General features: G+C 29.7%; 1 protein-coding gene across 2 annotated transcripts; it reads left to right on the forward strand.

Annotated features, from left to right (window-relative positions):
• Positions 1-8,009: 8,009 nt before the first annotated feature.
• Positions 8,010-11,255, forward strand: LOC130936231 (uncharacterized). Of its 2 annotated transcripts, none has more exons than XM_057866267.1 (3): positions 8,010-8,212; positions 9,724-9,782; positions 10,347-11,255. In XM_057866267.1, exon 3 carries the CDS (start codon positions 10,429-10,431, stop codon positions 10,996-10,998), a length of 570 nt encoding a protein of 189 aa, XP_057722250.1. In that variant the 5' UTR covers positions 8,010-8,212; positions 9,724-9,782; positions 10,347-10,428; the 3' UTR covers positions 10,999-11,255. The 2 variants fall into 2 exon arrangements, with proteins under 2 accessions (XP_057722250.1, XP_057722251.1); XM_057866268.1 differs by having other exon boundaries at positions 8,015-8,212; positions 9,730-9,782.
• The last annotated feature ends 1,864 nt before the right edge of the window (positions 11,256-13,119 follow it).

The following is a 13,119-nucleotide window of genomic DNA, read 5'->3' on the forward strand; positions in this document are numbered from 1 at the left end:
TAATTCAAATTGAATTCTAACAACCAAATCTCTTATATTTCTAGAAAGAATTAATAATTAATCTCTAGAGTTATCAATATCTTGAATGTGATTAAGACTTCTAATGATGTAGATAATTAAACTTGGGCCTTAGTTATTACTTTTTGAGAGTTGTAATTATGTTTAATCCAAACCTGTATTAGAGAAAATTGGACAAAAAGCCCAAAAATACACTTCCAGAGGAGACAGGTCTGCCGGGCGTAGAGCCTAGGCCGCCAAGCATGAGGGAAGGCTGCGAGAAGTCTTCCAAGCGCGAGGGAAAGCCGTCGGATGTGAGGGAAGGCCGCTGGGCGTGGGAGCTTGCCACTGGGCGTGCCCTTGTGTGCATGCTTCGTCCATTCCTTAGAGCACGGTTCTTTTCCTTAGGCCATGCTTTTCAGCACTTGTGTTTTCTTTGTGAAAAAACTTTGGTTCATGCTTGATTTTGAGCCAAAATTCTTGAAAATACAAAAACACTATCCAAACTCAAAACATTTGATTATTTATTAAATTTTGTTAGAAAACATTAAGAAATTTGATAAAAATCTAAAAAATAAAATAAAAAGAAACTTAAAAATCGTTTAAGATGACATGTCATCATAATACCAAATATAAAATTTTGCTTTCCTCAAACAAAAAAGTTTAGGTTAATAAAAAAGATTTGAAAAAAAAACTTTTAAACTTGAAAACAAAAGTGGAATTTATGATAATCCTTGTGGTTACATTCGACTTCTCTTATCTTCCATGAATCTTACGTACTTATGATTTAGGAATTTTCAAAATTGAAATTGAAATTATACTATGAGAATTCCTTTGAATTTGTATGACTTGAAGGAAGTTTACTTTTTACTTGGGTTAGGAAAAAGATCTTTGCAGGCTTTTGACTCTTAGTGTTTTATCACAAGACAGCTCTTAACAGACTTTCAATCGATAATTTCGGACCAATTGACCTAAGTTATCGGGTGATAAAGTATCCATTGAATCTAATTATCTAAGCATCTCTTTGTCACAGTCACACCACAAGCACATAGTTAAGGTTTTGATCTAGACATCGATGTTCAGAGCCTCTTTGAACTTCTTAATGTTTTGTCTTAAGGCAACTCTTTAAGTAAACTTTTAATTGATAATCTCGATCTAGTTGGCTCAAGTTATCGGGTGATAAAGAGAAAAACCCAAGTTATTGATGTCCAGACCACCTTGATCTTAGCTTTCTAAGAAATAACTTTAATCTTGCATTAAAGAGTAAAACTTTTTAGCCTAGTTCAAAATCTTTTGAGAAGATCTTCTTTTCATGCCACTTCTTTGTTCTTTCTTTGTATAACTGGGCATTATTATAAGTTTGAATTCTAAACTCCTCAAGCTTGTTGAGAAGCTTGTTGAGTTGCAATAGTCTCTTTTCCTCTACTGCCTTGGGATCAAAATTCAAGAATTTAATTGTCTAAAATGCCCTATGATCTAGCTCAACAAGTATAAATTTCGATTAATTAGTAAATAATCAACTAATAAATTAATTATGAGCTAAGGAGATTAAAAAATTAAAATTTATAATTTGAGTAAGTGAAAATATTTAAAATATGAATTAAAACGCTAATCTTAAAGATTTTTTTCAAAATCGGGTTAATGGGCTAAAACAAGTGAATCGGACCCATGTTGGGTCCAAGTCCAACTCATATAACCCTTACTCTTATTGTTACTATTCACCCACTCACTAAAAGCTTCATAACTTTGGATCCGTAGCTCCGATTGACGAGCCATTTGTAGCCACGTGTTCTTCTTAGAATTCTCTTTGATTCTATCCAAACAAAATGGTAAGAAACTCAAAATTTTTCACCTAATTCTTCTGTTCCTTTAATTTTGCATTTTTTGGTTCAATGGGTGTTGAAAATATTGTAATTTTGGTTATTTAGAAATACTCTAGCTTTGTAGGTTGAGTTCGAAACTTGTTAAATTTTGATTTATTTATATGTTTTTAACCTTCCTTTCGATCTTGTTTATCTTTTATGAATGATGCGCTTTTCTATTGGTGTTTTATTTAACTTCTTTTTTTCAAGACTCCTAGTTACAAACTTACAATTTACTTCGATTATATTATATATGTATTTTCACTTTTAAAGATTGTAGTGTCTCGTCACTCTTAATTTAGGTCCTAAACGTAAAACTCTATGGTAGGATGTTAGAATAAAATATTCTAAACTTTTGAGGAACAAATTAGACACCCTACAGTTTTACATAAAGTTGGTTGCACACCAATTAGACTTATATATTGATGCCATTAATTTAAACAAGTTATTGGTGCAATCACACTTTCTACAGAATTCTGTGTCAACTGAATAGTGAGCTCATCATTTTGTAAGTTTCATAACTTTTTCTCTAAAATATGTATGACTCTAAAAAAGTAACTCATCCACTCTAGACATCTCAAACTTTCATTAGCTTTTGGAAGAACCTCAAAAGCCATTTTAGATTAAAAAATATGCAGATTGAAAATTTCTGATTTAAAAGCGCGAAAACTCATTTTACAATAGTGAGAAAAAAAAATCTAAAAATTTATATCTTTCAATATACAACTAAAAAATTTCTAAAATTTTAAGAAAATGAGATAGACTTCTCAAAGTTTTATAGAAAATTTCTTTCACAATTTTTGAAAGTTTGGAGTGAGAGCAGAAATGAAATTGATTCTGCAGAATCTGTTTTAACTCTCCTAGTTCATTTTTGTTCATTTTAAGTTCTCAGCCCTTCCTTTAACATAATTCTTCACATTGACACTTATTTATGCTTAATTAACTTTGTTCATAAGCCCCAAGAGCCCAGACATCCATTGTTTCCATAAATCACATTCTCTATTCGTGGAGTTTATTATATATTTATCACAAAACAGCAACATATCAACTTTTCCACGATCATACAAGGACAGAATCATCATCACAATTACCATCATCATTATGTATATATACAAGTATAACCAGCATCACCATCAATTATTCCTCATTTAACGCACAAATCATGAAACTTCTACTACTTCTAACTCATACCTTAGTGGTGTCATTTCTCTTTGAAACTTCTCCTAGCTCTCTTTCTCGGCCAAGAAGCACCTAATGCATCCTAAATCAATTTTCTATCATCAAGGCCATAGTACCCGAATTTATGATCAGAAATGGAAGAAAATGAGAAGCTCACCCTCTTGAGCTTGAGTGTTCGGTTGAAAGAATGAGCTTGAAGAGAGTATGAAGAGTTGCTTAAAGTAGAAGAAAGAAAATGGAGTGAGTCACACAAGAAGGTTTAGCAGCCGGGTTGGTGAAGAAAAAAAGAATTGAAGTTCCTTACCTATGAATTGATCTTTGGCAGCAAGGAAAAGATAGTGATGAAAGGGGATCGAGCTTCTCAATCTCCTAAGAAAGGTGATGTCTTGAAGGTGAGTGGATGAAAGTAATTTCTTTTTCTTCGGGTAGCTCTCTTCTTCTCTCTTTCTGATCTTTCTCACTCTCTTGGTGTTTATTCTCTATCTTGTCTTCCATTTATTTCTTTTGCTTAGCAACTAAGCAAGTTTTAATATAGCATGGAGAAGGGATGAAGATTAGAAGGAAGGAGGGTGGTCGGTGCATGCATTAAGTGGAAAAACACTTGTTACTTTGCATGAAGTAACATGTAATAACACATTAATTGCCAATTGCTACCTCATCCAAATTTAACCAAGGTCAAAGATGTTGGCTCGGTGCTGAAATGAAATCTTGGTTAACTTTGGGAGAGAGAGGCTTCGGTTCTTTGAGGGGAGAGAGTGTATGGCTTGGTTCTCTTCACCAAGACTTAGCATCTTGCATTGAAGGTTGGCAATGAATAAAAGATGCAAGGATTAGATGAAGGAAGAAAGCATTGCTACGTTGGTTTGGATTCATGAGTGACTAATACCTAGACTTTGCATTTAATATGAGTAACATTACTAATCACTATCTAAGAGGTGTAACCATGATTACGGTTACAATGAGAGAGTGGTTTAAAGTTTAATCATGGTTGATTTAGGGTAAGGGCAATTCAGTCAAAAAAGTGATTAAAAAGTGTGATCATATATTAATTATTTGATAAAGTATCTATATTATTTTTCTTTAATTAATTCATCACTTGATGAATTAATTATGTGGTAATTAACCAATACAAGTGGTTAAACTTATAGTAAAAATTACTCCGAAGACAGATATTAAAATTAACTATGATTAAAGTTTAACCATCAGTTCTTGTTGTCAGAATTTAAAACAGATAAAAATTACTGATGCGGTGAAAAATATCGTCAAGTAACCTTTTGGGTTCCAAACATATCTAAGGACCTCTATTTCATATTCCTGCATTGTTTGAAATTTTAAAATTTTTTTACATTATTAATATTATAATATATATTAGTGTAATATCTTAAAAAGTATTTTATTAATAAAGTTTTTAATGTATATTGATAAGATCATTAAACAATTAATACATTAATTTTATAAAATTACAAACATATTAATTTAATCTCTAAAATATATTTTTAATAAAATGACAATTATGATTATTATTGAGTTTTTTTATAATTTACTATTAGAAATTTAACATTATTCTATGGGTATATAAGTTGTTAAAATTAGGATAAAATACATAATTAAATCAAACCCAAAACAATATTACATAATTTATTCAAAAAGAAAAAAAGCATTACATGGATCGTGCATATTTCTATATAAATCGAATGAGATGCATTTGATTTATAAATTCTTACGATAAACCGAAACTGATCGATTCGAATTACTATAAATAATGCAAATTGAATCAAGTCAATTCCCAGTAAATTGAATCAATTACGTTGCATGCAAGGTTTCGATTTTTGTTATCTAAAAATTTAAGATAAATAAAAAAATTATAAAAAATTTTTGTAATAAAATATTAAAAATTTAATTTTTTTATCTAAAAAATTAAGATAAATGAAAATAAACATAAAAAATTTTATGTAGAATAACATGTAATATTGATATATTTAATAAGGTAAAGTACTGAGTTAGTTAGTCCCCTATATTTAGGCGTAATCTTTAAGGTTTAAAATGTACTATTTGAATACAAAAAAGTTTCATTTGATTTCAATGTAGTTTTACCGTGAGGTCAAAGTTAAATAATTAAGGAAATATTCTAAAAGAGAAATACAAGCTACATAGGCACAAAATCAACAGTAAATGCATCAATACATTTATTTATCATTTTTCTTACAATTTAAATGAAATATTTTCCATAGAACTAAGGAGAATGATAAATAAATGTATTAATGCATAGACGGTTGATTTTGTACCTCTGTAGTTTGTATTTCTCTTTTAGAATATTTCCTTCATTATTTAACTTTGACCTGAGGAACTCTTTTGAATTTAAATAGGACATCTTAAATTTTAAAGAGCAAAATAAAATTACGTACAAAGTAACGACCAATTCAATACTGTATCCTATTTAATAATACATAGATGTACAATATATACTAACTATTAAAATATACATAAATCATGTTGAATTAGTTATAAGTTTTATTTTATATTTTATGACTTATTTTAGATATAATTATTTAATATGACAAAATTATTGTTATATTATATTATTTTTTATTTTTGTAAAATATATTAAATTTTATGTTAGTTGGAGTACGTTTTCATATTTTATTACCATAAACTTTAGAATATTAGATTATGAAATTATTTAACTTTAAAAAATTAATTTATTCAACAAAATATATAAATAATTATATACTTTATAGAGTGAAAAATTTTATGGTCATAAAACTTCATTCTCTGTGATAGTTTACTATTTTATTTTTTATGTACTAAAAAATCGCTATCTCTTATAATAGTTTATATTTCGATTATTTGTATTCATAAACAGTTGTATACTACATAAAAATAATTTTATTAGAGTAACTATTTTAAAAATTTATAATATAGAATTTAATAAGTTTAAATAAATAATGTCTCTAAATTATACATATTTTTCAGTTTTCATATAAGAATAAATAATTTGTCTCTAAAACGATCAAATTTAATTAGCTCAGTTCTCAATTTCTTTCAAACTCAACCCAATAGTTAAGCCAATCTGATTACACTCTAACTTCATGGATTAAACATTAAAAGCAACCATTTTAGTTACGAATCTAACGATAATGTAATACTATTCTGTTTCTTGATTTGTGACTACTTACTTAAAATTATTTTTAAATTTAATTTTAACTATAAAAATCTAAAATTATATTCAACTAATAACTTAAAAAACATCTCCAATAAAATCTTAAAAAAAATTTTATGCAATATCTCAATGCATCTAACTTTGTTTTTAATATTTTTTTCTTTTTAAGTATCTTTTGACAAATTAATTTGAAATAACACTCTAAAAAATATTAATTCTGTTCCTAATATATATTTGTATATATCCTAATTAAATGGTATGTTATAATATAGTTAATTTTTAAAATCATGATGCTATAGAGAAAAAAAAAAGTATATAAGACATGTTTTATGAGATAAATTATAATATTAAATAAATAATTAAAATAAATAAAAAAATTATTAATTAATTAAAATTTATAAACAAATTTAATAATTTTAATAACTTATATACCAAATAGAACATGTTAAATTTTTAATAGTAAGTCATACAAAAAAATTTAATAATAATCATAATTGTTATTTTATTAAAAATATATTTTAGAAATTATAATTAATGTGTTTGTAGTTTTAAAAAAAATATATTAATTGCTCAATAATTTTATCCATATATATTAAAAATTTTATTAATAGAATACTTTCTAAAATATTACACTAACATATATTATAATATTAATAATATAAAAAAATTTTTAAAATTTCAAACAATATAAGAGTATTATAACATCGGCCCAACTTTCTTGCAAGCCCAGGCTTAGCAATAAAGTGATAAACACTTCATACTTTGGTCATTGAAGGACTTGAACCCAAATTTGAGGGATACTCATATTCTTGTATTGTATTGTTGATCTTAAAGAATCCTTGCTCCACTTTTGAGTTTGTTGAATAACTCATCTACAAGGATCATCCACGCCTTTGTCGTTGTAGGCTCAGTAGATTATTCTGCAACAAATTCGTAGAAGATTGATATAACATTATTTATCTTAAATAAAAAAAATTATCATTCTGGGACATGTTTATCTCAATAACATTATATTTGGTGCTACTAATAGAAGTTTGTGCAAGCACTTTTTTGATATTATGCAAGTGATTAATATGAAAATTTATAAAAATATTTGGATAGTTATTTAGAAAGTATATAAAAAAATTGATATCTAAATTTTATTTTTTATTTTTTAAAAATTATTTTTGGCCATGAGCAAAAGTTTTCAAAAGATATTACTTGATTCAAAAATACCAAATTTTAAAAATAACAAATATTTTAATTTTTAATCATATTCACAAAAATTGTATCATACTCCAATCTATAGAGTTTTTTCTAAGATTATATATTTAAGAATTAGTTATTTTTATCATATTTTAAAATATTTTTTTAGAGTATTTTTATTGTTAATAAATTCAAAAAATACTTTTTTTAGCGATTTGATCATTCAAAAGCATTTTTAATGATTTACTTTTTAAAAAATTTATTTAAAATATTATTCAAGAAAAGATATTTTAGAGAAAATTATCCAAAAACTCCCTTCTCTATTATCTATGATCACTATTAACTAAGTACTTTTAAAATTATCTAAAGAATCCCTTCATCTTTGATTCATATTATGGTCTTAAAACAAATGATTAAATTTTTTTCATATTAAAGAGAGTAATTTTTTCATTCTTTTCTTGTATATTATCCTGAAATTATCTTTTAAAAAAACGTTGATGAAAGATAAAATAACAAAGTAATGAGAATTATTATCACTACAAAAAAAATAGTTATGTTTTATTTTTTAAAAATTCTTCTTTATTTGATTTATAAGTGGGCTCAGCAATAAAGGCCGCAGCATACAGGGCTCATTCTTCTCTATTTTAAAATTCTTCTCATTCTCCGTCCAACAAATGGAAAAAAAAAAAAACTGTCGCAGGATCTCAAATTATTGAGTTGTTTACTTCTTTCTCAGATCAAATAATCTAATCCCATCGCTGTTTTTCTTCGGTCCTCACTTTTCGCAGCGGCTCCACTCGTCTTCCACATCAGTCACAGCTAACTGCAGGTTCCAAATTTCTGTTTCATGTGTTCTTCGCATTCGTCTTTGTGCTGGTTATCTTGATTTGTTTCCGTCCTAATGCATCTTCCAACTTCAATTCTTTATGATTGTTATTCTTGTTATCATCATTGTTATTGTTGCTATTATTATCTGTTTTGGATTTTGGTTGATCTTAAAGTTAGAACTTAGAGGTCAAAGGCTTTTGACATCACATCTTTTCTTTTGTGTCCAACCCCTACCCGTTGGAGTTCAGATTTCAATGGGTAGAGAGGCTGGCCAATCTTTTTGACGGTTACATTCAAAATCTAAACATTTAGGTCGAAAATCCTATATATATATATATATATATATATGTTTGCTTTCCGATCACTTGCGATTCGTGTGATAAGAAGATTTAATGTCAATCTTGTATTGCCTTACTAAGAAGATTTGCATGTTCTTTGATCCATCACTTGATTCGAGTTGATTTTTACTCAGATATTAATAGAAACTTGGAATTAATTATGCACAGAATTTATGGTCTAATTTGGAGCAAATGTTCTACTTAAACCCTAAATTTTTATGCTTGCATCAAGTTGGTTCCCAAATATTTTTTGAATCAATGTGGTACTGATATTTTCTCGGTGAATCATGTTCGTCCTGCGATTCATTAATGGAGTCCTTGCATGGATAGGTTTGTCATCAGGTGGTACTACAGTGGCTAGAAGATGACATAAGATGAGTTGGAAGAATAAGAATTTGTTTGTTTTACTGGGAAATAGTAGTTAATGTGGGGTGGGGTGTGAATTCATTTTTGTATTTGGTGTTTGAAAGGCAAATATGACGTTTTCGTGGGATTCACTCAACAACAAAACGGTCTCATCTTGTTTGAGTGCCTCTTTGGCAATTAACAGTTTGCGATAGCATTCTGTTAATGGAAGTTTTCACAATGTCTAATTTGATTCACGGGAAAATATTGGTTACCAAGTTGATTCAAAAATAATTTCTAGGACCAGCTTGATATGAGCATTTACTCACTTAACTTATGTGTGTATAAATGTAGAAGAGTTTTAATCCTTATTATGTAACTCTGGTAATTTAGTTGCTGCTATGGGTATATTAACATTCTTAGATATATGTTTAGTTTCTGGATTATCACCGTTAGAGTATTTAAATATTAGTTAGGATGGTGTAGTTAGATACTTGAATTAATATCTGAATTTAACTTAAATAGTTATCTTTCTGCTCTTTTTTTTTTCACACGACTAAACACCTATAAGTAGGTTGCACCGTGTATCATATTGACTCTAAAAAATTACAGATCCTCTTTTCTAAATCTCTTCTCTTAGTTTCTACCAATCACAAAATTAAATGATGATGATTTATTGCTAATTGGTTATACTTTATTGATGGATGAAGATGATAACAAGTAAATGGGAAAATAGGTTCTTGTCTACAGTGCTATGCATATATAATGTTAGTTGCTTCTGTAGTGTTATTTTGTGATTGCACTTTGTATGACTTTCATATTTCTGAAGTTGTAGTTTATCTTGAAATTGGAGACATAGTTTGAAGGGAAGCTTCCATGCTAGCCCAGGTAAATTTGCTTCCTAATTCTTCCCTCTTTAATTTTATGGATATTCACTTTTACAACCAAATCAGTATGAACTTTTTATGTTTGAACATCAAGACATCTGTGACAAGTCCCTGGTTGCTTTTTGTTCTTCTGCACAAATCACTTTCTTAATGCCATGATGTTTGCATTTTGTTAAACATGACAGACACTCAGACAGGAATGGGATGTCGATGACTTGATATAAATCGCTCTACATCCATCAGTTCTTTCACTTTGTTTTTCTTAAAGGATTTTTTCTCCTTTAAGATTTGTTAATTATACATTAAGCACGTGGATTTCAAGTAGCCCAAGTCAAGTTCTGTGATGGTTATTTATTGTATATTGTGGAAGTGAAGGACAATAGTTGTTCACACATATTTGTGAAAATGAGTTTTATGTTAATAATGTGGAGATAATTGGTATTTTCATAGTTTTATATTTATTATTTGTAAATATGTTGTATGGGTTAGAATGAATTAATATATATACTATAAATTTAATTATAAAATTATTTGTAAATATAATTTGGTCTCTATATATTAACAGGCTTTGGAAGCTTAAAACAACAGTTCAGACCAACATCCAGTTCTAATTCTATAATTTTCCCATAAATTCTTCCTTCCATTCCATGGCAAATCCTTTCTCAGATTTCAAGTACTCAGATGGTCTAACTGTAGTGGGCATCTCCTTCTGCACAGCTATTGTTTGTGAGGCTATCTCATGGGTTCTGATCTACCGCACCAATTCATACAAGAACCTTCGCTCTTCAATCGACAAAGCCTCCAAGAAGCTTGAGACAATGAAGACAGAGAGCAACAAAATCAACATCAAGAAGTCTAAGACCAAAAAAATTGACCGTGTTGAGACGAGCCTGAAAGAATCCAGTCGTGACTTGTCTCTCTTCAAATTCAAGTCTGGGGGTGTGGTTGCGCTAGTTCTCTTTGTGGTCTTTGGTTTGCTAAATTCACTCTTTGAAGGCAAGGTAGTTGCCAAATTACCCTTTAAGCCTTTTGGTCTTGTTATGAAGATGAGCCATCGAGGGTTACAGGGTAGTGACCCCACTGATTGTTCCATGGCATTTCTATACTTCTTATGTTCCATTAGCATCCGAACAAATTTGCAGAAGTTCTTGGGTTTTGCACCACCAAGGGGTGCAAGCGGCAGCCTCTTTCCCATGCCCGATCCGAAGACCAGTTGATCATGTTTTGTTATGTATTGTAAACCTTTATTCCCTTATTTTTAGGTTGAAGATAATCTGGAGCTGCATAACTGTAGCAATTTATGATTTATGACTGGGTTCTTAATGCAACCATCATTTCCGTTTGTATAACTGATGCTGAAGGTGGTTAATTTCCAATTTCAGTTTCAAGATCATGATTTTCTTGTTAAGTTTTGATTTATATACAATAAACTGTACCCTTGGCTTTGCTACTATAGAAACGGATTTTCTTCTCAGTGTTTTAAATTTTTTTTTTTCGAAAAATGTTCTTCCGAAATAAGGTCAATTGTTTGTTTATAGAATCTCCTAAAAGAGGGAAGAAAATTATAATTATCATGAGATTTCTGATGAATGTCATGTATGTAATGTAGTTATAAATTTTGCTTATGACTGAGATTTCCATTGAGTAGGTAAAAAGCCTTTAATGGTTTCATAAGAACGTGGCTCCATTATTTGCTTGGCTCGTGCTCCTTTCACCTTAACACTCCCAGTGTTTCTTAATGGAGAATTTTCGTTTAAGTTGAGACATTTTGATTTGAGGTCATCTGTTTTTTTTTTTTTTTTTGGTCAAGATTTGAGGTCATCTTTAAGTGAATGGTTTTGATGAGCTGTGGCCTGTGGTCAGATTCTCTTGTGAATGGTCTTTTCATTTATTGGTCAGGAGAAAGGTTGGACAACTTTCAATACTCGTACTAGGCATTATAGCATGATAACGTCACAACAGTCACCCACACTATACACTCACTCACACACTAGGGCTTCTCTAGAGAAGCAAATAATTGTGCAAACTGGAGTTTGGAGCATGATACAAACACCAAATACTGGAACTTGCCCCCTGTGGGGATCGAGCAACTCCTGATCAGTGATGCTAAGGGTGTACATGGGCCGAGTCACACTGGGTTTGATTTAACTCAGACCTGACCTGAAATATAAACCGAACCTAATTTTTAAACTCTAATCCGATTCTAAACCTGATGAAACTTACGCATGTTTGGATCGGGTGAAACCGGGTAAAAATCGGATGAAAACCGGGTCTTTAGCATGTAAAAATCACCTAATCTCCAACCATTATTTCACAATTCACATAGTAAAATTCACTTAAAAAAATATAATAAGAACCAACCCTTCTCTAAAATTAAAGCATAACCATAATCAATACTAATATTGTCTAATAACACCAAATATTTAAATCAATACAAATAACACTATTATGCATTTTAAACATAAAACATTACCTTATAATCTTATAATGACTAATAACACAAAATATTAAGGTTTACAATATTTAAATTTCACATAAGAATAGCCATCATTCATTACTAATAACACAAAATATTAATTATGTATAATAAATGGGCCACCGGGTCGAGTTCGGATGACCAGAGCTATGATCCGGACCCGACCCGAAATAATGACCAGATCTATTTTTGAGATCCTTACCCAGCGCTAGACCTGATGAAATCACACTAAATTAGCCCCCTAAAGTGTTCAGAATCGAGTCGAGTCTTCGGGTCGGGTCGGGCCATGTACACCCCTAAGTGATGCTATGGTGATGTCTCTGCCCCGAAATGTTCCTGTTTTAGTGTAGGCTTTTTGGGTTTTTAGGCCTATGGCACTTTTGTTTACCAAAAACCCACTAAGGGTTTTCTTGTGAATGGTCTTGAGTAATATCTAGGTTGTTTTCAGTTAGTGTCTCCCACAATGCCAAAATTGTGTCAGATCCTTATTTTTTGGTGGACAGAGGATTGGAAAATTTTGTTTCAGCTCAGAACAAAGACATCTTTATATATTTTTGTATTTGGTTGTTTCTTTAAATAAATTTCTTTTTCTTTGTCTCTTTTCGGAAACAATGACTAAAGTGGTCTTCATGCATAGAAGCTGTGATGAAACACAGACCCTGAAATAATAACTATCTTTTGATGTAGCACAAATGTTAAAATTAGCCAGTCCTTGTCTCGCCCAAAAATCTAAGTAATTACAATACAAAAAAATAAAGTATATAAAAATCTGAGTAATTGCCGAACGTTATTTATGTATAACTCGACCCTACATAATGGCAATTTGATTTGAAAAATTGTCAAACAGACTCTTAAAATCATA

Source organism: Arachis stenosperma, chromosome 6 (assembly GCF_014773155.1).
Source record: "Arachis stenosperma cultivar V10309 chromosome 6, arast.V10309.gnm1.PFL2, whole genome shotgun sequence".
Classification (NCBI taxonomy): Eukaryota; Viridiplantae; Streptophyta; class Magnoliopsida; order Fabales; family Fabaceae; genus Arachis; species Arachis stenosperma.

What these genes read in the sequence shown, in the direction of transcription:
- LOC130936231 (XM_057866267.1), top strand. Translation starts at nt 10,429, where the DNA reads ATGGCAAATCCTTTCTCAGATTTCAAGTACTCAGATGGTCTAACTGTA.